A 26,976-nucleotide genomic window follows, 5' to 3' on the forward strand; every position below is an offset into this window, starting at 1 on the left:
TTTCCCCCTCACCTGGCCTCACCTAGCTGTGTCACAGGAGAGTTCAATTCTGTTACGCATCATTAATCTGAGTTTCTAATAGCAGTAAAAGACTCTGATCTTGGTCGACAGAGAAGTTAACAACCAGTTTGCTGGAGTCCTAACGGCTGATCACTTAGCCTTGGTTATTAACTGCAGGCAAGGACCAGTTTCTGGGAGATAATTGGGGTCATAAACAATAGCTCCGTAATGGAGACTGTGCCCTAGGAGAGGGACTAAACATATTCAGCTGCAAGAAACTTACTGCCTTTGGACGGCATCCAGGTGCTGCCATCAGCCAGCTAGAGTTCAGACAGCCAAGTTGTTGCTGTAGGGGAAGAGAGGCCTTTAGTGCTCAGCAGACAGCATCTATCTGTGCCCAGGGTGGCCCCTAGCTGGAAAGATGCTTGAATGCAGCCACAGGAGGCTTGATAAAACTTCTTAAGCAGAAATCTGGAAGGTGCGGATCGGAGGCCACGTGTCTTTTTAGTCCACGTCAGCAACAGGACTCAGCATTTGAGAGCGGTAAGTTCCGCAGCCTAGGCTAGGGTTGGTGGTGTTAGCTGGATTTTCCAAGTTGAAGGCGTCTGAGGGTTGAAGTGGCCCCCTTAGGTTGTTCTGGCTGAATGGTGAACAGGACTGCAAATGTCCTGCTGCTGCAGCTTTCACTTGAGCAGATGTAAACTTGTGCACAGCAGGCATGAAATGTATGTGCAGGGTCTCCTAGGCCATTTGGGCTCTGCTGTAGTGCTGTTGGAGAATTAAGATTTCTCTGCCTGGAATTCCGTAATACAGAGTTGGTTTGTTGCTAGGAAAAAAGTCCAGAAAAGCACCATTAAAAGCTAGGAGGGTATTTAAATAGAAAGGATTTTTATTTGTACTTTCTAAAATAAAATCCAGTTTCTGGCTACTGAGCCCATTAAGAATCCCTGCTGGGGACACAATGTACACAGGAGTTCTCCAGGCCGTGACAAGATGTTTTCTTTCAGTGGAGAGCTTGTTGGGACTGGAAGATAGCTTGATGGAATTTCTGATGTGGCATCAGCCTCTGATTAGATTCATGTCACTCCAGTCATTCCCTGTATGCATCTGATTGGAAACAAAGGGAGGAAAATAAAGGCGCAAATGAGTTTCTGTAATGATTGCACTAGCCAAGCTAGAGTGTGGCATGTTGGGATCTGGAGTTTCTGAAGGTTTTATCCTGTCGAGAATGAGGGTAGCATCTGCATGCATGTGGACCACAAGCTGAGCTGGGCACCCTGATGTGAAAGCTGGGAAGGTACCTGACACACAGATGCTGCACCTCTGTACCGTGGTACTTGAAAGCATCCTTGGATACTCTCGCATTTTTAAAGGAATCAATTGTTCTGCCCTGTTGCTTCCCATGTGTACAGAACCGCAGAAGAAAATTTAAGGGGAATCTGTGGAGGTGGGTAATGCTGCCCTTCATTTCCCAATAGCAAAAGCATAACAGCATTGCCAGGCTGGGCTACATTACAGAATCAAGACAGTAAATGTTGTCTTAATGTGGAGACCTGAAAGGCTGCTGAATTTTTTTCCAGTGAGCCCTTGGCTCTGACAGCAAAGTCTGGCTTTGCTTGGCTTTCATTCAAAACAGGTAGATGCCGGAGACCAGAGGGATCTCGGGTTCTCCAGGCTTTCAGCCTTTCCCAGCACATCACTGTCCCAGTCAGGAACATGGAATGATTTTCAGCAGTTGGTAAAGTGAATGAGAGCAGAAGTATTAGCAAATTTCTGATACTGGTCTTGTATGAAATCCCTGCTGGGAACTGGGTTCACCAGGCTAAAGAGACATCTTTCAGGTAAGGAAGGTCCTGATGAAACTGGTGGGAGATTTTTTGATGTCCCCCTTTCCAGTGCCACAGAGATGCATTGCAGGCTAGAAACTCCTCAGGAGAACTAGAAACAGAGCAGGGAGGGAATCAGGCTCTCTGCCTGCACACACTGCGATTCTGGTACTTTATGGTCAAGCGGTCTTGTCCTGGCAGTGACAGGGGATACCCTGGGTCAAGACTGACTCAGGAGAAAGCCAAGAGGTGACAGGGGCTCCTTCCTTTCAGATAAAGCAGAGCCTGTTTATTGCTGCTTGGTAGTAGGCGAAAGCAAGCTTAGATAGACCTCCCAAGAGAGGCTGCAAGTGTAGGGCTGAGCTGGTGGCTGTGCCAAGGAGGTGGGCGGGAGTCTCTCTTATTCCAGATATTCCTCCAACTATATGAAGCACTAATCTCAAAGGGAGGCCCAGATATCCCAGCGTCTCTGAGAGCCAAACTAGACCCTGGCTCATGGCAGTCCTGCCGCAGCGCCAAAGAAGAAATCCAATATAACTGCAGCACCAGGCAAAGCCCTTCCAGAACCACCAGGAAGCCGAGTGTGCATGGGATCCCTGCTGTACTGTATTGAAATCTGCTCTGGAAAGAGCAAGAACATGAATATGGACGGAAGCAAAGGGAACTGTGACACTCGCGGCTTCACGTTCCTAAGCAGCAGCTCTTTGTCTGTGCAGCACAGAGGAGGAGGTTCGATGTCTCCTTGGGCAGTGTTAGTGCTACCTCTAATTTATGCATTCAGGGCTGAGATTTCCAGATGGCAGGCTCACTGGCAACACAACAGGTAGGACCAGCTGGCTCACTTTGAAGTGACAGAGGTGAGGGGACGCCTGAGAGGTTTGGACGTAGAGCTGGGGTGTGATTTTCGCGCTGGAATAGATCCAATCGTCTGAGGCATGGATGGGTCCTGTCCTTCCCCATTCAGCCTGGCTGGGGGGGAGGGATGCTCTGCCTGTTCATTTTTTTGCTCCCAGAGGCAGCATACCTGCCCACTCACGATTGCAGCGCTCTCCCCTTGACAGCTGAGATGGAGAACGAGTTTTGGAGACTATGCCATCAAACACCTACCACCAGAAGAATAACAAAGGCCCTATCCTGCCCATTGCTGGCATGCTAAAGCGTGAGCAGGCAAGCATATTCGTGCCTCCCCAGTAAATCCCCAGTTCAGCTGCTTCTGTAGCAGACAGCTTTTAGCTTAACTGCCTTGTTATCCTTTGAATGGACAGAAAGACTCCTGGATAGCATCTGGGATGAATGGGTCATTTCTCTGACTCAAAAAATCTTCACTGAGACCTTAGGTCAGTCAAAATTTGTGGCTTTGCTTTTTGAGCTGTCATCCATTTTTTTTCATCAGTTCCTCCATATGCCTTGGAGAGGGGTGGGGCACACATAGTCAGAATAAATGGGGAATTTCTAGATTTCTCACTGGTGCCAGCCATCCTGCTGGAAAGCATCAGCATCCATTGCTCAGCTGCTCCAGGAGTGGGAAGAGGAAATGCCTGAACCTGGATCCTCCCCTGTTAGTAAGGCAGGATATGTTCCCAACTTTACTGGGAGTATTTTTGGACAAATTCTTGGATATCTCAGCTGTAAAATGCTTGAGTGACAATCCTGTGTTTCCATAAGGTAGAGAGATTAAGCCTTTAATAATAAGGTGGCAGAGTACACAAAATACTCATGGCAGTTGACGAACAAGCAGAGCAGACTTTCTGATCTCTGATCTTGGCAGCTCAGAGCACCTTCGGGCTGGTTAGATGTGACTGTCTTTCACTCCCATGCCCCCCCTCCCTAACTGCTGCTGGGACCAAACTTCAGGCACTTTTTGATAAATTGAGTTAGCAATATTGTCATGGGAAGGACTTCTAGCCTCACTGGACAGAGGAGGCTTAGCTGAGTCTGCCTTTGTTTAAAATCCACTGGGTAGCACTAGAGCATGGAAGAAAAGTCATTTCTTACATAAGCTTGGATTATGTTATTTACTCTCCATTGTTTGTAAGGGCCTCATAGAACTGTGAAAATGACCTTTATTTCTCTATGGATTTTGTCCTTTTTCATTTTACAAATATTGATACTTTTTTTTCTCCTGTGTCTTTATCAGAGCTGAATTAACAAGGCTGTTTAACAAGAGCCTCTGATTCATTTGGGGTCTTTTTGTGCCAGGTACTATCACAAGCAGCTGAAAGCAGCTCAGTGAAGAATGTGCAACCACTGTTACAGAATTGACAGAGGGGGTGATGTGCCCTGACAAGAGCTGAGCTAGCACGGGTCAAAGAGCAGGCTTAAAAAGATGGTCTCTTCAGCCTGGGCAAAAATGCTAGGAAGGGTTGTTTGTAAGGAATAAAATTTTATGTCAGAAAGCTCTCCTCCTCAGACCATTAAAGCTTGAGGCCACTGAAAATCGTTGAGTCTACTGGATTATTCCTGTTCCACCCACAGATCCCCAAGTGAGATCAAGAGCCTCACAGCAGCAAGAGGTGATTCCTGTCCTTGTGATCCAAAATCTCAGTAACACAGGGATGAGGCTCCAACAGGAAAAGGAGCCATTGGTGCAGTTTTTATATGCTCTTTCTTGCCAGACTTTTAAGCAAGCCTCTTGACTGATTCAAGAGCTTGTAGGTGGAGCAGAGAGTGGAAATTGAAAGCAGACAGGGACATAAAGTTCAAACAAACTCAGTCTGATGGCCACTTCTGATGCTTTTAACACAAGTGAGAGGGAAAGTATAGCCCAGCTGATAGCTGTCCCTTGCTGTTTGTACTTGCCATAAAGCACCATTGCAGTTTCTTGCGGAGGACCCAGAGGTTGGCGAGGGTAGGGAGGAAGCAGCCACTGTGCACAGTTCTCTGGGGCAAGCTGAAACCTCATGCCTTTTGGGATCATTTCTCCACTCTGTCAGTGGCCTTGAGACATCCTATAGGTTTTTTAGTTACCTGTCTGGCCAGTAGCAAAAGCCTGACCTTCTGCATACGTTCCACGTTGAGAAAAAGAGATGTCGCAATGGAGATAGAAGTGGTATATCCAGATTTCTTTCTTCCTGAATGGACAACACCACTTGTAGCTTTGCTCTGGGACTCTCCTGTGGGCTCATCTTTCTTACAACCTATACACTGTGGTGGGAGATGACATCTGCTTCAAATGAGACAAGGGTCTCCTTAAACCAGCTGTTGTACAAGCGTATAAAAAGAGCTAGTCCTCATCCTTAAGCGCTTATGATCTATATCAGAGGATGGCAAACTTTCAAGGACTTTGTTCCAGTGTGCACTTCTTTCCTTCTGAGATGAGACGTTAAGTAGGCCAGTGGGAGCTGGGAGATTGTCTCTAAGAAGCACCATGAGGCCAACCAGCGCTCATTAGTTTCCCCTTTGCAAAGGGTGGACTCCTGCCTTGCCCAGCTTGCTGGGCTTGGCAGAGCTGGGACTAACTCCTGCCTGCCAGCCGGCTCTACTGCAGGCCATGCAGGATCTCCAGCATGCTGCCTGGGCAGTCATACCAGCCATGGCTGAAACAGGCCAGGGAGGTGGAGAGGAAGCAGAGAAGATGTAGCTGTTACCCATCAGGTCAGCAATAACGCTGAGAACAGAGCTGGGTCTCCAGGCTCCTACCTGATCCACGTCCTTTCTAGTAGACGATGCTGTCTGTTCTGCAACTCACTTGCATTTTTCTAGAGCAGAAGGAGCAGTACCTCTGGGCTGTGGGCCATCCTGGTCTTCAGCATCATTAGAGACCACGTCTATGCCACCAGAGTAGCTGAAGTCTTGCAAACCTAGAGGGGAAATAAGGAATTATGGCTCAAAAGGGTCCCAGGGTATCCTGGTCAAAGGGGACTCTGGCTGTTCCTTACAGGCTGTTACAGCGATATAAAAAAGATACTTCTGGATCAAGAAAACAGACGTCTTCTGCAGGAGGGCAAAGCAAAGGAACTGCTAATTTTTTTCAAGAATAAGAAACCCATCTCAGGGCAGATCTTCACTCTGGTATTGAAAGCACTTGGGAGGTGAGGGGACAAGTTTATACTCCTCCTCCAATTAATATCTCTTCTTGCAAAGTGAAACAATTCAAGAAAAAGAGTGAAAATAGCATTCAGCTGCTGCTTGGGCAATTTAGCGAGCGTGTGTGGGGCTGGGGAGTGTCCTTGGGCTGACTCCAGGCTGGTGAAATTCTTTAACCACAGGGTTATTAGCTGCTCTGAGGCTGATCTCCCTGCATTCTCTTTTCAATGGAAGTTTCAACAATACCACCGTGTCTTTACAACGAACTTCTGTTTTTGTGACATGATGCTTCCCAACAAAAAGAGTCAGAAAACTCCCAACCAACTCTGAGCCTCTTGCTTCCAGAGTCAGAGCTTCTGCTGCTTCTCCCCGAAGGCTCAGCCAAGGAAAACAAGCCGTTCCATATTACTGTTCGTTTACCCTCCTGAACCCTGTCTCTCAGTGCTTCAAGGTAGATGCTTCAGCAGTTAATACTGCTCCTGGGGCATGTGCAAGGAACAATTAAAGCTCATTGTGCCAGTGAAGAGCCCTGGGGTGAGCTGGGCTGTGGAGACAGCTGCCCCTGCTTTGCTGTGTGCAGCAGCTTCCCGAACAATCCTGTTGCAGAGAGAGGCAAGTATGTCTTGCTGATTGCAGAGTTCAAGTTTAAAATTCAAGGGCTAAACTCAATGTGGCATTTCTAGGCTTTTTGCTGGTGGCAACCGTCTTGGTTTGTAGCATTCAGCACCTAGGCAGAGCGGGGCTGGGGAGAGCACGGCTGCTGAGCCTGTGAAGCCATTTCCAACCAACTGCAGCATGGGACTGATGGTAGGAGTGAAGCACGAATGTTTAAAGAATAAACACTTCGTAGTGCTCCTTTTAACGCTTTGCCTGTGACCCTGGATGATCTAGATATTTGATCCTAAAATGACAGAAAGGACATGAATAGCAGTTCCTTCATCTCAGACATAAGTGCTCACTACAGCTGTGCCCTGCAAGGATCAGCTAAGCCTTCTCCAGCTGCAGGCAGGAGGCATGGAAGAAGAAGACGGTGTTGGCCATTCCCTGGAGAAGGGTCCTGCTAGGTGGTGTACAGCGAGTTTTCATTTGTGCCCAGCGGTCAGAGGGGTCTCTGCCTGCTTCAGCTGATCGTGCTGAGTGAGAGGAGTGTATCGCCCAAATGGAAAGTCTCAGCTACACGATAAACTCGTGTAGCTCCGCAGGAGCAGGCTGGTGTGCGTGGGGAGGGGGCAAGCTTTTCTCTTGCCTTTGTGACTTGTCTGGAAACCTTTCCAGAGATAAATTGGAAGTTGTCATTGGCGTCTCTACCGAGAATGTCAATGGGAATCTGTCAGCGCCAGTCATGATAATACAAACACAATTTCCTCGTTTAGAGCACCACACCAACTGTACCTAATTAACCTTCATGTCAGCACAGCAATACAAGGAAATAGGGATCATTAACTTAAACTTCACTTTACAGAAGGGAAAGAGAAGCAGCAGTGTCAGCCCCGTGCCTTTCAAATTGAGGTAGGCTCAAAAAAATCACAAGGTTAAAAATAACAATAACCCATTTGGGGTTCTCAGAGCCTTAAGAGTGCACTTGAATCAAACTTGCAGGGTTTTCTCCAAGAAAGATCAGGACTGGAAGCTTCACTCCTATACATGCTTTTTTGTGACTCAACCACCAAGGCTTTTAGAAAATCACACACCCTCAATCACAGTGGCGCAGGGGCAATAAAGGTCAGAGCGATTTGCTCAGTGTTGCTTAAAAATCAGCTGGGCAAAGCTGGGACTAGACTGTGTGAGTAGCTCACCCTTCATCCCTTGCTTGTTCCTCCAGACCAAACATTTTTCTATGTGGGGAACCTGCCTAAATCCACCAGTGGTCACTTAATAGCTGCCAGAGGCATAATTTAGGCTTGAACTAGTGACCTCATCCCTTCCTCTCACGTCTGCTGAGGGACAGACTGATGTCATTGACTGTTTACATTTTGGTCTCTGAGCCAGCCCAGCTCCTTCGCCTGGGGCCCAGCAGGGATGGAAGGGTCCTAAAGATGTAAAACCAGTGCTGCTCCCTGACACCGCTTTCCTGGCTTGGGGCTGTTTTGGTAAGTTAGTAGGAAAGAGCAACTTGTACAAGTCCTTTTTAAAGTAGAGTTCTCCCTGCCTGTCATATCACCTGCCGGCAGGGGCCGAGGGGGAGAGTGCCGCCCGTGCCGTTTGTACTGGGCACCAGCGCAGGCTATCGTTTTGTCTCACCAAATAAATGCAACGCAAAGCCCTGAGGAGTTCACCGTGGCGGCTTTGCAAGTTGTATCTGTTATTACCGACAAATCGATCTCGCTTCTGCCCTGAGTCATAGATGCTGTCGGGATCAGATGAGAAGACCCGGGTTTGTCTGGAGCGCCAGCAGGCAGGACCCCTGCTCTGGAGAGAAGCCGGTGGGGACTGCAGAGAGCTGTGGCCGAGGAGGAGGACCCTGTGTGGGGTGCTGACCCCAGCCCAGAGAGCCAGCGTTCACACAGGACTGTGTTTTATTCATCTCTTTTTCTCCTTCTTCTTCTGTTCTAAGCTGACAGGGGGTGAAGTGAAGCTGAAGGGACCCTTGAAAAGGCCAGGTCACTGATGGAAAGGAAAAAGGGCTTGGCAGATGGCGAAGAGCTTTCATGAGCAGCATGGGCTGCGGCCGGCTCCAGGGAACAGGATTGTTCCCCTAATCGGGCTGTGGGTCTGTCTCTCTGATTATTTTGTGTATTTCATCTCTGCTGTCTGTCTCGCCCTTAATCTGGGCTCCTCTGTGCCAACAAAATGCTTAGCTCACTCCATTGTCTGAGAGACTAATTTGCACTGTAAATCTGATGCTTATCTTACATGACAGCTTACTGTGGGGTTTATTGCAGTCCTGAAGACAAACTAACTGGGGATGGCTAGAAAGCCTTCGACACATCATTTGGAGTATAGAACAAATACAACCTATTTCAGCTTGCTGCCAGGTTAGGATGTGGTCCCTTGTGGTCAGGGTCACAAGGGATTTCTCTTCCTCTTTTCAGATCTATTCAAACCTGAGTTTGTCTTGGGGGTACAGTTTCTGGTTTGTGTTGGAGCTGTTGGAATGCTTCTGGAACAGCCTCCCACCCTCCTAGGGCCAGGTCCTCCATCCCTGCTCCCTGCCACCCGTGGAGTTTTAAGGACCATGAGAGTGGCTGCAGACCAGCTGCAGGCAGCGTGCGAGCACTGGTGCTCCAGCATGCTGCAGTTTTGTTGTCTCTGCCTAGCTTAATCAGAAAGAACTTTTGTCCTTGTCTTTCTTCATTAGTATTTCCTGACACTTCCTCCAATATGTTTTAGCTCTTTGCTGGCAGAGTAGCATCCCCCCTCAATTTCATCTGCACTTGCCTCCTTTTCTCTGGTCGCTGGACTACCCACCTGCAGGCATTCATATATCATCTAAGAGATTTTCACAGTAGTGTTGTTCAGATAGCTGGGCAGCTCCAGAGGCCTAAATCGTCCTACAGAGGGGTTCCAGGTAGCCTCAGATGCACATTTACCTGGGGAGAGCCAGGAAGATTATTGCTGCTTTGATATAGCTCTTGGTTCTGCAGCTGAGCACACCAGGAGGTGCGTAATACATTGCAGTCCTCTGGGATGCAAAAGATCCTGCTTCCCCTGACAGGGGAGTGGGAACACAAGACCTCCCATCCTTGGAGGACTGTGTTCATTTGGAGGACCAGTCTGATTTTCACTGAGTAGATTCCTGCTTTACAGTTGCTTGGATTTCTGGATCCCTCTGTTCTTCCTGCCCTTGGTCTGAAGACAGAACACAAAAATGGCTGTACTGGGTAAGCTGTGTGCAGCAGTGGGGGGCTGGCAACTGAACTGGAAATGGAGCCAAGGACTCTCAGTAGCATTGAGGGAGAGGAGAAAAAAAAACACCTAGAGAAATTGTTGAGGAATAGGCAAGCAGTATGCTGTACACTGAGTAGAACTGTAGCTGCTTAGGCTACACCAGAAACTCTGTACTGACCCCTCTCAAACTCCATTTTGCTGCCCAGATTATCAGACAGATGTGTAACCTAAGGCTTATTCCAAGTCATCAGAGTTGGTGAACACCAGACTCCTCACAGGCACTGTCCTGAGACCTGCCCAAGGGAGAGCTCTCTATAGCCTGGGAGAAGCTCAAGGGAAAATGTACGACTCTGAGAAGACTCCAAAATCTGTGGAATTTTAGAAGCATCCAGGACAAAAGAACCTAGGAAAAGATCATCACACCACCTAATTCAGGCTCATGCCTCATCTAGGTTAGGCTGCTGTACGCAGCCTCCTTTGAAGGAGCCCCTTTCTCTTCCCTGGCTAGAAATAGAGTCAGAGGAATCAAATCACCTTACTTAAACTTCTGTGTTAAGCGCCTGAAAGTTAGCAATTTGAATTCTGAAGATAGCTTAATTTGTTTCTGAAGAGGCCTGGAAAATCCCCCTTTCCCACAGATAACACGGTGCAGTCTGAGAGTCTCCAGTGTGAATAGCTGGCCTCCCGTCTGCCCCGGTGCTTGTAGCGTAGGCAGCAGCTCTGATCTGTTTGGCAAGGTCAGGTTGTCCCTTCAGCCGTGTGCATCCAGCACCCTGGGGCAGCTGGTGCTTCCAAGGATAAAATCCGTGCCCTGCTGCTGCTGAGTGTTTTCTGTCAGACTTCTGGTTGGTTTGTTTAAAAAAAAAAAAGAAAAGAAAAAAGCTTGTTTTCCAGCAGTACTTAGAGACCCTACTGTGCTGCGTGACATGCGGACAACGGGAAGATAGTCTCTGCTCCAAAGGATTCACAGGATAGCTTGGCAGAAGCACACTGAACAGCAGATGTGGCGAAGACACGGCGTGAGACAAGTTAGTAACAGTAAGAGGAAGATGTTTGCTTAGACTGACTAGGTCTGACATCTCCATCAACCGGGGTGTGCAGCCTGCGAAGTCCCTGCAACTCGATGAGCGGCTGGGCCAGCCTCCCGGCACTCCCAAGGTCTTTGCTTGCTGGCGAAGGAAATCCACTGCCTACATCAGCGTTGGCTCTAATCTGTGTGGAAATGAAAGTCGGTGGAGGCATCAAAGGGGGGGTTCCAGGTAGAGTTTTCTGCTGCCTGGAATATTATTAACAATCAAGGAAAGAAGCTGCTACTGGGCTGGATAAACAAGGGGCCTTTCTTCTCGGGGAGTGGGGAGCTTTAGAGAAAGGGAGTGGGGGGAGCTGAGTGTGTCAGAGAGCGCAGTGGAAGGGCTGGGCTCTCAGAAGAAAGTGCATTCAGCCAGCAGCTCTTGGCTCCCTGCCATTAGCTGCGTTAAGCTTGTCCACCTGCTTAGGGTAGTCCATTTGTGCAGCCCAGTCTGCGCGGGTGGCTGAAGTGGGATGCCGCAGCCGGGCTGTCTCCCTCTTCGGCCCCAGGGACGGATGCCAGGCTTGTCCCTGCGCCCGTGCCGGGCAGACGGGTGCAGGCAGGGCTGTGGGGTGCAGACTGGCTCCTTCCTTGGGGCGCTGGTGGAGCCTCTGCAGCGCTCTGCTCTGAGGCAGTGGCTGGTGCTGACACGGCCCCTGTCCTGGGCAATCTGCAGAGGCAGGACTGCACCGTGTTTTTAAGCAGGCTTTCAGAAAGCCATTTCCATCCCTGTCATTTCTGCACTTTTCAGGAAATGGGGTGTGCATTTAGCAGGGGGCTAAAGCCCTCCTGCTGCATCAGCGCTGAGCAACCTGTCTTCTGAGTAGGTAATGGGTTAGAAGGGCTGCTGCTGCTCCTGGGATCCTGTATTCCCAGCTGGCGCTTGCTTTTTTTCCTGCCAGGATTGCTTTATTGTATTTTTGCAATTATTAGTAACTCATCTCGTGTACGGAACTGGCAGTGAATCAAAAGTCAGAGTATCCAAAATATCTCACCCCCACAAAAAGAGCAGCTCCTCCTTTGCTGCCTGCACGTAGCATTGTTAGCTGATGCAAAGGGAGAGGATTGTGTGGAGGCCAGCAGGATTGCTGTCAGGTTTGAATCCCATGAGCAGCAGTTCAGAGTCAACCCTTTCCCAAGAAGTGGCGAGCTGTGAACGTTACGTCTGCAGTGTTGTGGGCAGGTGCGATGGCAGCTTGGGTGGGTTTGTCATGCTGGCCTTGATCCAGTTGGCACAGGTAAACCAGCAGTGACATAGTGTAGCAACTTAAGCACTGTCTTAACACTATTAAATACATAGCTGAGATCTCCGGAGGGCTTGTACAACCTGAGGTGACATTTGTGTCACTATATCTTTACTGCAGTTTGCTATCTGTGCTAGCTCAATTACAGTTCTCATGGATAGGTCTGTGCTGTGCCTCAGTCCCGCATCTGACATTAGCGCAGACCTGCCTCCAAACAGATGCTGAGGACCTGCAGGCCACACAAATGTCAGCTGTTGCTATCTGCAGTTCATGCCTCCTATGCCAGCATTAGTCTTCGTGATTTACTGGCGTGAGCCAACACGCAGGGGAGGGGAATTACATCTTTTGTTAGTGGGATTTGCTTTGCTTTGCAGCACCGAGGCTTGCGAGTTTGGGGCTGTAACTGAGCCACCTTCTTCCCTTCTCTGTCACATGGGCAATTCTGCTCCCACCCCCTTCCTTCCCAAAGTTCTCTCCTGTTGTGCTGTAGGCCTGGGATCGCCGTGGTTCCTCCTTCAGGCACCGAGAGGTCTGGGGCTGCGAGGCACTGCGCATACGGGAGCGTGCGCCATGGTGGACAACCTGCCTGGGCTGGAAGAGGTGCCCAGGGAGAAGGTCTTTGGCACAGACGCTTCTAACCTTCCCTTTCTCTTTCTGCCCGCAGATGCCAGCAAGGAGCATCCACAGCAGCAGGCAGGGGTGATCTGGAGAGTGACGGGCGGCCTGTTCAGCATCACCCGGGGAGCCGTGGGGGCCACGCTGGGAGGAGTCGCCTGGGTGGGCAGCAAGAGCCTGGAGCTCACCAAAACAGCTGTGACCAGCGTCCCCGCTGCTGGCGTCGGACTGGTGAAGGGCAGCGTCTCGGCAGTGACCGGCAGCGTCGGAGCCATGGGCAGCGCGGTCGCCAGCAAAGTCCCTTTCACCGCAAAGAAGAAGGACAAGGCTGACTAATCCCTGTCACAGCTCCCTTCCAAAAGATCAACCTGCCCATACTCTCCCCCTACACAGCACCTCTTTGAGTTGGAACCAGCCGCTTCAGGGAGGGTCAAGCACCCGAGCAGACTCCGGCTGCAGCCTGCTCAGCACCGCCTGCCTGGCTCAGAGCCGCTGTCAATGCCTTTCACTCCCATCACCTACCGGGAACCATCTTTACTCCGAGGGCTTTAAAGGCGCCGTTGTCTGTCTTGCAGTTTCCTTCCTCCCTTCTTGCTCTTGTAAGCACAGAGGGGTGGGAGAGGGTGTCAGGCTCCATCTGCTTGAAGGTGGGGGGAGTAACAGGGGAGGGGGAGGAACTGTGCCTGGCTTGAAGTGTGGGTTGTGTAGTCAAATTCAACTTCGGCTGGGAAGACAGCCTCTGAAACACCCCTTCCCTTGGCTCTGGGCGGTGTGTTTGGGGGGTCTGCCCGGCAGAGAACCGTAGAAGAAAGTCCCATTGACACAAAGGAGAGATACTGTGAAGAGGGGGAAGCCTCCCTCCTGCCCTGCACCTTTTACCTTTTCTTTGCAAGGCCCATCCCACAAGCTGCTCCCAGTCACTTACTCCTTGGCTGAATTGCACCCTTCAGAGAAGGAACCCTCAAGCTCAGCAGAGCAGCTCCAGGGATGGTGCCACACAAGAGTATGATATGTCCTGGGCCATCAACTTCTGCACAGATTTTCCTGGTGAGAGGCAGGATGATGAAAGCCGCTGTATGTTCCCATTTGGGGAAGGAGCTGACAGTGGCATCTGCCAGGCCTCTCTGATATTGCAGCACAGCACAGGTAGCGATGCTCCACAGAGAGACAAACCGAGCCTTTGGGTTTGACCCTTGAAGTCCTTGCAGTATCCCCGTCTGCAAGAGGGGCATTTTGACTCTAGACCGTACTCTCGCTCCACAGATGTCACTAGTAACAATGAGCAAGCGTGTTCCCAAATGCCACCCAAGTTCTGCTGCAGGGAGGGAGGGGAAGCTGAGAGCGTCACTCTCCCCGTGACTCAGCACCCCAGGAGCGGTGGCCTGGGTGTGAGTGGGCTGCACCACATTGGAGAATGCTTCCCCGAGGAGCTGAGCATGCTCCAGCAGCAGCCAGCCTGCACGGGGCACCAGCAACTCCTGCTCCACACACCGCTCCTGGGGCTCCAGCCCAGCTCCTCCAAATGACCGTGTTGCACTAAATAGCCCACCCACACTTGTAGTGCCGCAGAAACCCAGACACCTGCACCCACCTGGGAGTCACAGCCATCCTCAGCCTGGCCCATGATGCACAAGGGGCCATGTGGCATCGCGCACACACACACGTGCACACGCACACTCACTGACTCACTCCAAGGTCCCCTGTAATTCTTGGGATGAGGAAAGCCACAGGCTTCACCATTAACTCTGCTGCTCCTGACTTTGGCAGGTGATTAGCCTAGGTTGTTAGGTGTTGGATGCATAGGCAAGTGAAGCAGTGCTTGTGCTGTATTTTATAAATATGCGTCTGTGTAAGCGTGTGTGTACGTATCGGTCCACAGGCATGTCTTCAGCCAGGTAAACAAAACTGTGCCACTGCCGCAGAGGAGTTTACATAGTCATCGTTGGCACTTCCAGCATATAGTTTTTATATAGGGTCCTGTTCAAAGTAAAAATCATGTTTTAGAGGATGTTTTCCCCTCTGTTGCCCAAGAGCGTAGTTTATTGAAACCAAAGGAATGTGAAAAATCCCCTTTCTCCCATCTATGCGGTTTGTTTACTTTCTGCCCTATCTTTCGGACATTGAAGCCAACTTCCTTGATCTTCATTTCCCGTTGGAGGTTGTTGCGCTTCCTGGCTATTCTCTTGTGCTTAGGACTCGGACATCAGGGAATATTTAAGTACAACTCCCCCGCCACCATTTTGGCTGAATGTTCTTGAGCTTGTGAAGCAGTTTTCATTCAGACCTTTATTAAATCCACATTTTGGGCTGACGTAAGTTGCTGTGTCCCTGTACGAGTCTCTCTCCATACCCTTCGCTGGGCAGTCCCTGCTGTTTGCAGTGGCAAGAAGTTGCTGATCTCCACAGTGTGTTACTCTTGATAGCATGAGAGTGGTTTAACCTACATCATTGTTTCTGAAGAGGAAACAGCATTTCGTATGTGTGTGCATTTCCTCGCCTTGTCTGTTTTGTTCTGGTGAAGGCCAGGCTGACCCAGACGTGTCGGTTTTGTCTCTGAAGGCAGCGGCTTCACAGACAGATCAGGCCTTGATGTGTGCCTGTGCTTTGCTGGGGTGCTCGTGGCAGTTGGCAAGGCCAGAAGTAGTCTTGTCTGTTCTTCCTTTGCCTCAAACGCCCTGCAAAGCAGGAGGACAGTTTGCACTGCGTGGATCTCTGCTCGCTGCTCTCCCTGAGCGCATCTCATTTCTTATTCCAGATCACAGACTGCTCCTGAAGCCAGCTCTAACCCCAAAGTTAAAAGCTGCTTGTGCATAACTAGCTGTGCTGCCACCAACCCTCTTAGAAAGGTAGTTTCTTACCAACTGGGACAGAAGATGGTCTTCTTCCTAACTGCCTCTCCCAGGCCTTGGACAGGAGAAGACAATGTCTAAGGGGCTTTACTTCACCGGCCACCCCTGGGCAGGTGATGGGAAGCTTATCGTGCTTTTGGCTAACCAGTGTCCCACACAGGCTCTTGCTGGGGGAGGCGATACATCCTTCCCAAGCTGTTGTCTGCAGGCACTGTGTGTGCAGAGCAGGCGTGGAAAATGGGATAAAGGTGCATTAAGGAAGGCCATAGGGGTCCTGAGGGTTTCCCGACTTTTTATTTCTGCTCTTTTGCGCATCCTTGCAGTAAATGGAGTAAAGCTCTCCATTCACCTGGAACTGCCTTGCAGTTGGCCTGGAGAAGGAGAGAAGAGTTGTGAGGGGAACTCACAGCCTAAATCGCTGTTCTTACAGCCCAGCTAACGGAGAACCCATGGACCGTAACTAGCAAAAGAGATCAAATTAGCAGGCAAGGGTAGAAGATTAAATCTACTCCAAAACCAGGGCTTCACACCGCTTAACAGGCATTCAGGAATACGTAACTATGCAGGACTCAAAGGCCTCTGGAAAGGATGTCTCTTTAGCGTGGTAGGCCTGCTCGGTTCATCCAGGTGACCCAGTCCCCGGCTGCTTTTCTGCGCACTCTCAGTGCCAGAGCAGAAGGAAAACAGGGTCAGTGTTGCCGGTCTAAGAGCAAAGACGCCTCCTGAGAGCTTTGGTTGCAGGACGGTAGGGTCTGGATCGGGTACGGAAGCTGTTGGCTCCTGATGGATGCCCCATCTTTCCTCCTCCCCCACTATAGAGACTCCAGCCATCCCAAAAGTCCACCTGAGCCACTGGTGCAGCCCTTCTCCCACCGCCCCTTTGTGGCAAGAAGGGCAAAAACTACGTTGTGCATAAATCCCACTGCTACTAGATGGGGGGGTTGGCGCAAAATAGGGGGGGGCAGCACTGAGGTGGAGGGAAGGAGTGAAGGGTGTTAGTACAAGGAAGATAACCAGTTTTCAGGTGACAGTGAGAAGATGAGGAGGGACTGGTGACAGGAGGAGGCGAGGAGTGGGGGAGCAAGAAAAGGGGAAGCGTGGAGGGAATTTGTTTCTTAGGACAGGCTCTGCATCAGAGGATGAACACGATCGAGTTTGTCCTAGGGAGGAGCACAGAAATGGAAGTGAGCGAATGTGGGTTTTGGTGTGTGGCGGTGGTCCACGCCTGGCTGGTGCCCAGCTCCCATAGTAGTGATGATGGCTAGGGGTTTCCATTTAGATAGATCAGTGTGCCCAACGGATGGTCCAAGCGCCAGATCAGCTCCCTCCTTACCACCACCCCCTTCCCAGATCTCCCCCAGGCTTTTGTTATGGTCTCCCCGTGGTGGGGCTGGGTCTCCCCCATGGTGGAGGTGGGACGTGGCCCTACACGCAGCCCCGTGCCCCGCTGCGGCTGGACGTTCCCCATGCCCAAGGAACGTGCCCCGGCTGAGAGGAGAGCCCACGGGCACATCCTCTCCTCCTTTTCTCTTTGCTCATCTGATTACTCTTCACCTTCATTTTTTATCCCCCCCTTAGCTTTCTGTCTTGCCCTTGGCTAGAGCTCTCCAAAGCTCCCACCGAGCCCTTCGTTAAACATCCACACTCATATTGGCTGGGAGGGCAGAGAGGGCGACTCTGCCCCCGCAGCTTCCCTGGCTGGGAGAGAAGTGCATGTCTTCCATCCCTCTCCCTCCCCTTGTGTTTTGTGTGTGGAAAATCTTAAGCCACTTCTTTTCCTCTGGGTTCCCTCGTTGGCTCTTGTCCCTGTGGGTGGGTCATTTCTGTGTCTCCATTGCAAAGTCATCCTTGTAAAAACAACAGTGTGAGTGGGAACATGGAGATGGCTAGAGAGAGAGGCGCGGAGCTGCTGGGACAGATGCCGAGGCCCGACTCTGCTTCTCTAAGAGCCAAGGAGCCCTTTGGCAACCCAAAACCGTCACCGTAGCCACGCAGTCCCGTGTACGGTGCTGGGCTCCGGAGGACACTTTTGTTCTTTATCATTTCATTGTCTGTAATTGGTTTCCTACTGAATTTGTTTGCTTGGTTTGTTTTGCAGTGTGTTTCTGGGAATATTCTGCATCTCTGTATTTTAATTACAGTAAAATTTGAGGATAAAAACCTTGGTTATGCTGGCTCTTGTTTCCAGTGGGGGTAAATGAGGAGAGGAAGCGCAGTTGAAGGAAGATGTTAGAGATTCCTTGGGAAATCAGATCTGTCCCCTAAGGGCTCTACACGAGGCACCGAGCAGGGCTGAACCTCCATCCCTGCTTAAACTAGGACGTGGCTTTCAACCGTGATTCAAAAGCCATTTTGCTGCAGGCGTGTTTCCTGATTGGAATGGTAAGAACAGTTTGGATAAGACTTCTAAACTCAATTTCTTGTGTTGGTTTAAAGACCAGTGCGTGAGAGGACTTTCAGGCTGGGGACAGCTGGCCTAGCCCTGGAAGTGGGATCTCAGCAGCCAAAGACGGGAAATTTTGCCTCTACAGCCGCTGTTTCTTCATGCAGGTTTGCATAGCCACTTTTCCCAGCTGAGGAAGCAAGGAAAAGCCTTGTTCCCCCCGCAGCAGCCTGCCCATTCTGCAGGAGAAGACGGTTTGACATCCCTCCCCAGAGCTGCAGGGGAGCCCTGCGGGGCAGCCGGACCCTCTGCATTTGCTCGCTGGCCGGCAGGCAGCGTGGGTGCTGGGGGGGGCTGCAGCCGGCCATCCCGGCCCCCTCACCTGCTTCACGGGCACTTCCCCAGGGCAGAGCCGCCCGATGCTCCCGGGAACGCTACCTTCGTGCAGGGAGGGTTGCAGCCCACAGCTGGGCTGGGCTGGATCAGGCCCCGGACAGGGTGTCCAATTTACTAGGTTGAGGCCAGGAGCCAACAGCTCAGCATTTGTTAAGTGCTGACAAAAGGATTAATTTAGTAACTAATAACGGGGCAATCAAGCCATTTATTTGGTTGACGTTTTGCTGCCAGCTGCTCGGCGAGAGCGGCGCGCAGCGCGCTGATGAGGCTGCGGCCACCTCTGCTGCCTCACAGACCTGGCCGGGGCAGCGCGGCTTGGGAAGCACCGAGCCACTGGCAGGAGCAGGTTTGGCGGTGGAGGGGAGGTGAAAGTATTTGGGGTGGGGGGTCTCTCGCAGGAGCTACTCCCCCCATGCCCGCTGTGGGGAGGCGGATGGGGGAAGCGCCCACCCCGCAGCACGTGCAGGCTGTCACCCCGTTCCTCTTCAGGGGGTTGGAGCCAACCATGTCACCTTGCAGACAGCGCAGATGGATTACAGGGGCTCCAGCTGCGAGCCCTGAGGAGAGGCCATCAGATACATCACCCCTGCTCACCTCTTCTGCAGCCCAGCTGGAGCAGGTTTGCCGTGTTAAGCCAGGTTTGAAAACACCCCTAACAAGCTGCCCCTCCAGAGGTCTTTAAAGGGAGAAAAGGATGCTGGAAAATCACTCATGATTGCGGCTTTCCTCACCTGACCCAGGCAGCAGGTCCCAGCTCCCTGTGTGCAATTACAGCACCCAGTCTCACCCCCTCCCAAGTATAAGAGCTCGGGCTGGAAGCTGGTGGGCAGCAGGGCTTGGAAGAGACCTTTGGAGAGGAGACCTGCCCAGGTAGGTGGGCTGCGGGTGGCTCAAACACCCCCATGCCAGGAGTGGGCCCAACACTGTGGGTAGATGTGACCAGCTGCGGTCACATTGCTCTGTGGGTCCCCGTCTAGCAGCAAACAGAGCTGGGAAACTGCTGGGGCATTGCTGTCCTCTGTCCCCTGGGGACTGGCCTCGGTGGCTTCCCATCTGCAGTCTGTGGGATATGCCTTGAGGGCTGGGCTGTTTGGAGGACTGTCCCAGCTGGGTCGAAGGAGCCGGTCGGCTGTTCCAGCAGGCAGGGGTCAAACAGACCAGAGTCTTGCGTCAGGCTCTCGGCGCTCCGCTGCCGTGCGGTATTGTCCCTGCCCTGCGTGCCCAGCTTCCCCGTCCAGCTGCTCGCTGCCCTGCTCAGCCCTCAACCCCTGTGTGGCAGGGGCTCGCCTGCCGCCCGCAAGCTGCCTTGCGCGCAAGGGTCCTGCCTCCGCGGGCAGCTCACGAAGAAAAACTCCCACCTCGCCAGGACCTGTTTGCTTGTTTTCATTCTGGTGGTTTTACAACCCGAACTCGAGCGCTTTTTTCTGGTCCTCCAGGGCAGGGCTCACCAACGCTGGCATCAACAGTGGCGGGGGGCAACGAGGGGCAGCCTGACGGGGCCGGGCTCACCGTGCTGGTGCTGTGGGTGCTCTGGGGCCGGGCATTTCAAGTCCCGTGCCCCCCCACGGGCCAACGAGCTCACAGGTCTGTAAATAACCACGGGTTCTCACTTTTTTGCCCAACTGCTTGCGTTTTGACACGCTTCAGATGCAAACGTGCACGTGCCCGAGGAGGCGACTGCGGTTCCCCGCTGCCCTGGGGGGGCTGTGGTGTCTGCTTGCCCGCCACCCGCTCCCAGCCTCGTAGGAGCTGGGCAGACCAGGAGATGTTGCTCTTTGCCTGTCGATGCATCCACGCCAGTTTAGTCACTTAAGTCTTCCAGTTGAAGCTCACCCCTGGGTCACTTTTATTGCACTTTTATTTACAGAAAACACAGAAATAAAGCATTAAATGTGTTGGGCTTTTACCAAACCACCCAAACACTTTTTTTCCCTTTTTTTTTTCTTTTGTGGGTTTTTGGCACAAAGAAATATCACAGGTGTTACCAAACAACCATGTACGAGCAGCTGACCAACTGCCCAGCCCAATAACAGGACTTAAACAGACAGACATGTCGCACCGAGATCAAAAATGAGGAGGTCGTTCCACGTTCAGCTTCCAGTCTAACCTGCTCATCAGGGGCTAGGGGAGTTATTCTGGAGGGGATGACACAATTCATAAATTAGATTTATATTTACCTCTTACATTGTAAAAGTAAACAGTGCAAAAGTACAGTACCCCAGGTACCCTTCGGTTTGGAAAGCTTGAAGGTTGCTTTATACATTTTGTGTGTTTTGTAAACATTGTTACCCATCCACAGTTCTAGCTCTTGCTTGGAGAGACCCAACTCCTCTTGCGTCCGAAACGTATTGAGGGGCCGCAATCGCTTCCCCTGGACTCAGCTGTTGAGATTCCCGCTCAAGGTTTAGTGCAAATTTTGGAGAGAAAAAGACGAGAGAGAGAAAGGGGAGGGGGGGGGACAAAACGAAAGAAAATAAAATAAGGCAACAGTTAGAAATGGTCCATATCAAAACCGGGCCCCCCTGGGGCTGCCTTAGGAGAAGGGTAGGAAGTCTCTCTCCTCCACCAGGCTGATGGAGAGGTTCTTCAGCTCCTCCTCGGAGCCGGCGGTTTTGTAGCCGAGCTGTGCCAGCACCTGCTGGCAGGCGTGCTGGGTGAACGCCACGATCTCGTAGGAGAGCCGGAACCGCCACTTCTCCGCTGTCGCCGCCGAGTTGCGCACCGTCCCGTACTTGTGTTTGGAGGAGGACCTGTCTCCTCGGGTGTTGTTCTGTATCCAGCGCTCGACGTTGCTGTCCATGGGGATGCCCAGGAAATCGTAGATCTCCTCGGTCTTTTTCATGGGGTTCCTGGCCAGGTCTTCGTACCGCACCAGCATGTACTTGCCCTTGAGCCACGGCGGCCGGTTGAGGCCGGTGGACACGGAGTTCCAGAAGTCCTCGCACACCGTGGTGAGCTGGGTCACGTCCAGGTTGTACGGCTTCCTGCCGGTGCCGTCCCAGATCCTCCACAGCCTGTAGGTGTCCCGGAAGGTCTCGCTCCGCGACGCCAGGATCCCCCGGGGGTCCCTCACCAGCTGGATGACCTTCAAGTTCAGCCGCGGGTCCTCCACCAGGGCCCGGAGGTCGCTGACCTCGGGCACCCGCACGGTTTTGATGGCCACGTGCCCGTGCTCTCTGCAGGACTCGGTGGCCAGCGTCAGGTTCAAGGTACCGCACTTCTTCACGCAGTCTCCCTCCTCCAGGTGGAGGTCGACGGCTCCCAGGGACTCGCAGACGGGCGGCGAGCACAGGGCCTTGCTGGCTCCCCTGCGGAAGAGGCGGTCGGTGGTGTGGTTGACGGGCTGGGGTTTGATGTAGTTCTCCAAGAAGTAGAGGTCGCAGTCATACAGGCTCCTCAGCAGGTCTCGGCTGGCCCCCAGCATGACCCGCCTGTCCGTCGTACTCTTGCTCTGGGTCAGCTTTGGGATCAGGGTGTACTGGACGTGGTAGAGGGGCTCAAATAAATAGAAGACATCGAAGTGCTGGTTAAACAGCTGCCCAACAAACGAGGAGCCACTGCGGGTGGTAGCGAGGATGAGGACGTGCGTCTTCCTGGAGAGGTTATACGAGAAAGTGGGGCTCTCGTCGCACAGCCTGTCGGCCGCATCGGCGTCCTGGCTCAGGCTGCAGTTCACGGGGTTGGGGATGGGGCAGCTGTGGAAGGACTTGGCGGTGAAGGTCCGGATCGCTGTGTACTGGATCGCAATGGATGCCAAGGCTAGTAGGAGGACAGCCTTCCAGGAACATTGCATGGCTGGTCACCTTCATGGAGCTTCTTCACAGGTCGTCTTGGTGTCTGCAACCCAACAGAGAAGTCACGGGTTGAGCAAGGACTGCCAAGGAGGACCCAAGTACCCTGCTGCTGGGGGTACCGATAAACACCCTCCCGAGGCACGTACATCGGCCATAACCACGTGGACCCAGTCGCCCACTGCAGAGCCCTGTCTCGGAGGAAAGGAAGACCAGGCAGAGGCTGACAAGCCTGGAGGGACGCTTCCAGCCAGGACTTCAGCCCCAGGGACTGCTTCCTTCCAGGCTGGGACACAAATCCTGTGCCCCACGGCTCACCCCATGCCCTGCAGCCCAGGCAGGGGCATGTTAGAGCCTGGTGGCCACACTGCCTACGTGCCTCTCTATCCAGCTGCTGCGAACCCTCCTCCCCAGCTGCCTCACGAGTCACTTGTCACCCCATCAGCCAGCGCCTTTGACACCCGGTGCAGGAGCCATGGCAGGGACAGGGCAGGGGATGGTGCCAAGCACGACCCGGAGAGGCTTGTCTCTGTCCTTTCTGTCTAGCTGGCAGGAGGAGGCATGGCCCATCCAGGCCAACAACCTGCTGCTTGGGAGAGGGGCGATGGCTCTCCTGGAGCTGCAAACCTCTTTGCTTAGAGGTCCACCAGCCAGGCCAGCTCAGTCTGTCAGCCTCTGGGGACAAGCAGAAGCCGCCAGAGCCGTGTCCTAGCTGCCAGCCCCCAGCACTGAGCTCATGGTGCTGGCCAGATCCTGCTCAGCTCTGGGATTCAGGCCCCCCTCCTATTCTGAGCACCAGAGGGGGAAAGCAATGCTACAAAGGAGGAAGCACGAGAAACTGCATCCCCTCCATCCTCTGTTGGCAACAGCGCATCGGCAGGAGCCCTTGGCACCAGAGATGGGTACAGGGAAGAGTGGGGCTGTAGTTGCACAGGCTGACTTTAGTGGTGCTAACCCCTGCCTTGGTGCTGCCCGCGTGTGGTTGAGGGTAGGGGGGGCTGAGCAGGATGCTTAGATGGGGTGCTCAGGGACGGCTAGGTGAGGAGCAGCCCTGCCTTGCCTGGGTTGCTGCGGTGGTGCTTCAACAGCTCCTCCCTGTTCACTAACCAAATAAATAATGTTCACAGGCTGCCCTGCTGCTCTCCAAAGCACGGGGCTTCGCATCCATGTGCTATCACTCCCCAAGGCCAGCAGGGCTGGGGGACAAGACATAGCAGGCTCATCCCAGAAACCCCAAACAAACCAAAACCCCTGTGCAGGGGAGACACCCCAGTATTAGCAATGGCTTTGAAGATCCCCTACACCTGCTTCCCCTTGCCCATTTTCCTTCCGTGTCCCTCCCCCCAGTGTGGTGCACATGCCCCTGCAGCCACCTGCCCACCCTCCTCAGGCAAACGAAGGGGACAGACCCAAACACCTCCGCTCTCACCCAGCAGAGCCGTTCCTCCCCGCAGCATCCGTTGCCGCCATTGCTTCCTCTCCCCCGCTCCGCTCATGCTCTCTGCGCATCCCCAGGGAGAGCACCCAGCCAGCCCCAAGCTGGTGGGGAGCTCCTGGTCCCCTGCTTGGCCCCAGCACACTGTCAGAGCCACCGCTGTCGCTGCTCGGCAGAGGTCTCTGAGGGAGACCGATGGGCCAGCGACAGATTTCTGTGCACGAGGCCTGTTCAAGCTCAGAGCACACTGAAATGCCCAGCGGGCTTGGGATGGTGCAACGCTCCTGGTGTGCATTCCCTGCAGAGCCCACGGCAGCTGGCATGGGGTGTTATTCCCACCTCAACATGTCCTGCTCCACGGAGAGACCCTGTCACCTAGCAAGTAACACCAGAAGGGCTGCTCAGACCTGTAGGTGAGTCAAAAACTTCCTTCCTTCTTTTTTTTTTTTTTTTTCCAGTTATTATTTTTATTATTTACCAGTTGCCCCAGCTGCTTGGTGCAGGCAGGAGGCTGCAGGAGCTACCAGCTCCAGAGACCTCTTGCTGGGAGCAGGGGTTTAGAGCAGGACCCCAGCACGGGCGCTCCGGCACAGCTGCTGCAGGCAGCCCCGTGCCCGCCATCACCACATCTGTGCACTAAGAGCTTTAGACCTGTAACGATGCTTTGAAAAAGGGTTGCTTTCTCCTGGGCCACTGCCTGCCAGGGATGTGGCATGTGGCCTAGGGACCAAAGTTACAGACACTTGGCTATTGCTGCTCCTAGTTTGGGATTACCCACCCTGCAGAGGTGAGATGTGTCCCCAGTGTCCACATGAAATATTCTATCTCTTGGACGCAGTGTTTTTCCAGTTCTGCTAAGTCAGGGCAGGACAGGAGGGTCCCTGCTGGCATCGCCTGGCCCAGGTGACTCCCGTGTGCTACCTAGGTGGAAGCTGCAGTGGGAACGCTTTCCTGCTCTCTAGTGATGGCCAGCCACACTGCACCCTTCACGCACAACCTCAACTTCTACTCCTTGCTGCGCTGCTGATGGATGCTGGAGCAGATGTGACTCGGATTGTCCCGGGACGTGGCAGAAACCAGATGCCAGCTCCCCTGCAAAAGGCAACCAGAGCCCAGGTGCCTCCTTGGTCCCAATTCCTGCTGGATCACCGGCTGTGAACATCTCAAGTCCTCCATCCACCCAGACCCACTCCCTTTTGCAATGCACTGAGCTGCGGAGGGGAAGAAACGGGGCGTTGATTCACCCCCTTGGCAGCGCAGGTGCGAAACTACAGCCCAGCTTCAGCCTCGGCTGCCCCTCGTCACCCTTTGTGTGTGTCCTGCCCGTCTGCGGAGCCGCAGCCAGGGAGGGGCATTTTGGGGGAGAAGTCTTCCCTCCCTGATGTCTCATCTGTGGCCTTTAAAGCCAGCCAGAGCCTCCTCTCAGCCCCCCCGCCGGTTCTCCCACCTCCTCCCACCGCTGCCTGTCCCCGAGGGGCTGTGGTTCCAGCTCAGCCCAGCCCTGGGCTCCAGAGGCAGCGGCCACCGGCAGCGGGATGCTCTCGGGGAGCCACTGCGCTGCAGGAGGATGGCTCTGACAGCAGGATAGCCGCTTGCTCTCCCATCCCTGCCCTTAGAGACCTTCTTCTTAAATTGCCCTGCTCCTCTTCAGGCACCCATACTGGGGCCAGCGGTCTAGCCCAGCAGCAGGAGCGAGGGCCATGCCCAGATGGGGCTGTGAGAGTCCAGTGTGAGGCATGTGCTGTTTTGGCTACTCAGCCCTAGACCATGGGATGCTGTGACCATGGGAGTCATCTGAAATGCTGGCCTCACGGATGTTTCCGTGCTGTAAAGTGTTCCCAGCTGAAATCTCCCTCTGCTCTGTCTCCAGCTCAGCTCCACCAAAGGCGATGAGCAAATGCAGCCCAAGGGCAGGAGCTGAGTCCAGTAGGTCCCTCCAGGCAGCTGCAGCTACAAGGTGGAGACCTGGGGTGGGGCTAAGTCACCTGTACCTACCGGCCCCCCCCGGCACCACTGGCACCGCAACGGGCCCGTGAGAAGGCGCGCGGGCTCTTTTTACGCTGCGCCGGGGTCACCGCTGCCCCTTCCCCGACCCTGACCCCCCTCTGGTCACAGCATGCCAGACTGCGCTCCGCTGCCTTGCCCACATCTCTGTCCGGCTGCCTGCGGTCGCATCGGGAGCAGGCTGTCCGCGAGGGATGCAGCACTGCAACCGGCTCCGAGCGCTGCAGGAGGCCGGCCGGTGCCTGGCGCGGGGACAGGAGCACTGTCTGTGGGAAGCAGAAGGTGCGGAGCCTTTCCTCTCCCCTGCCCTGCTTCCCTCTCCCAGAAGAAGGGAGAGGATGGGCACAGGCAGTGCAGCATCCCCCCACCCCGCACACCCGCAAATGGCAGCGGGTGCATAATCACCTGCCTTCCTCCTCCTCCTCCTCCTCCTCCCCTGACTCCCAGCACCGCTGCGGGGAGGACGAGCAGGCGAGAAGCCAGCAAGACAGCCCAGGAGCGCTGGGGAGATGGGAGGCGATGAATTAAGCTGAATGGCATCCGTGAGTCACCGGCGCGGAGAGCGGCGAGCGTGGCCAGCCAGCCGGAGCGCAGCGGGAGGCCCGGGAGGGAGATGCTGAACGGTGGACTCCTGTTTTGGGGACGGTCTTTCCAGGTTTGAGGGGAATGACCTGCTTTTAGAGCCGTGCGGCAGGACCGCGGCGCCGGAGGCTGCGCTGGCAGCTGAGCTCAGGCGCTGCCAGGCAGGCTGGACTCGGTGGGGCTGCTGCAGGGATCGCCACGACTCAGACTTCTTGTCCCCTCCAAAAGCAGCCAGGTGTCACACAGGGCACTGCCTCGTGGCACTGTGGCACTCTCATCCTCGTGGGGGGCTCCCACAGCATCTCCAGGCACACGGCTACCCTGCCTCCTGCCCCAAGCCTTCCTTGCAGGTTCCCTTGCTGCTCCCCGTGTTTGGGCAACTCGGGGGTGACGGCAGCTTTAGGCAGGAGACCTTGCGGCAACTGATACCGTCATTGCTGTTTCCAAGGCTCGCTCTCAGGGCAGTCAAAAAAAAAACCCTGCTCTTTTCAGCTGCCTTCCAGGCTGTCCCCCTCTCCCGACAGCTCCCCAAGAAGTTGTGCCCTCAGCCTGGCTGGGCTCATCCTGGGCTCCCTCGCCACTGCCTGGCGAGTCCCTCCGGACTTCCCCGTGGCAGGCAGGAAGGGAAAAGGGAGCAAAAGAAGGTGCGAGGGTCTGTGCAACGTGGGTGCCTGCTCCAGCCCTGGCACAAGCCCTGGTGCCAGGGCGATGCGCTGGAGGAGTGCCTGCACCCCACGAGCCCTTCCCCGGGGCCTCCCCGGTGCCGGTCCAGCTACCGGCACCCTCAACCCCCAAAATTGATTCCCGCCAGCAAGGCTGTTTCCATGGAAACGGCAGAGTGACTCAGGACTTTGGGACCAGCTGGAAAACACAACTGTGAGCAGCGAACGCCCGAGAGGTGCCAGGGTCTCTCTCGGTGCCAGGAAGG

General features: G+C 53.7%; 2 protein-coding genes across 2 annotated transcripts in view; one reads left to right on the plus strand and one right to left on the minus strand.

The window, feature by feature from the left end:
• Nucleotides 1–13,074, plus strand: part of LOC104839676 (transmembrane protein 263-like) — a 189,374-nt gene extending 176,300 nt beyond the window's left edge. Inside the window, exon 3 of the mRNA XM_010580091.1 lies at nt 12,658–13,074. Within this exon, the coding sequence (XP_010578393.1) occupies nt 12,658–12,944 (287 nt within the window). The 3' untranslated portion in view covers nt 12,945–13,074. The remainder of the gene's footprint in view (nt 1–12,657) is intronic.
• A 6,984-nt stretch (nt 13,075–20,058) lies between these two features.
• Nucleotides 20,059–22,029, minus strand: CHST1 (carbohydrate (keratan sulfate Gal-6) sulfotransferase 1). The gene has a single exon (XM_010580092.1). The coding sequence runs from the start codon at nt 22,027–22,029 to the stop codon at nt 20,770–20,772; it is 1,260 nt and encodes a 419-aa protein (XP_010578394.1). The 3' UTR covers nt 20,059–20,769.
• Nucleotides 22,030–26,976: the final 4,947 nt, after the last annotated feature.

The sequence above is a fragment of the Haliaeetus leucocephalus genome, unplaced genomic scaffold (assembly GCF_000737465.1).
Source record: "Haliaeetus leucocephalus isolate CR32 unplaced genomic scaffold, Haliaeetus_leucocephalus-4.0 Scaffold696, whole genome shotgun sequence".
Classification (NCBI taxonomy): Eukaryota; Metazoa; Chordata; class Aves; order Accipitriformes; family Accipitridae; genus Haliaeetus; species Haliaeetus leucocephalus.

Excerpts from the sequence above, each read along its gene's own strand:
- CHST1 (XM_010580092.1), bottom strand. The coding sequence starts at position 22,029 with ATGCAATGTTCCTGGAAGGCTGTCCTCCTACTAGCCTTGGCATCCATT.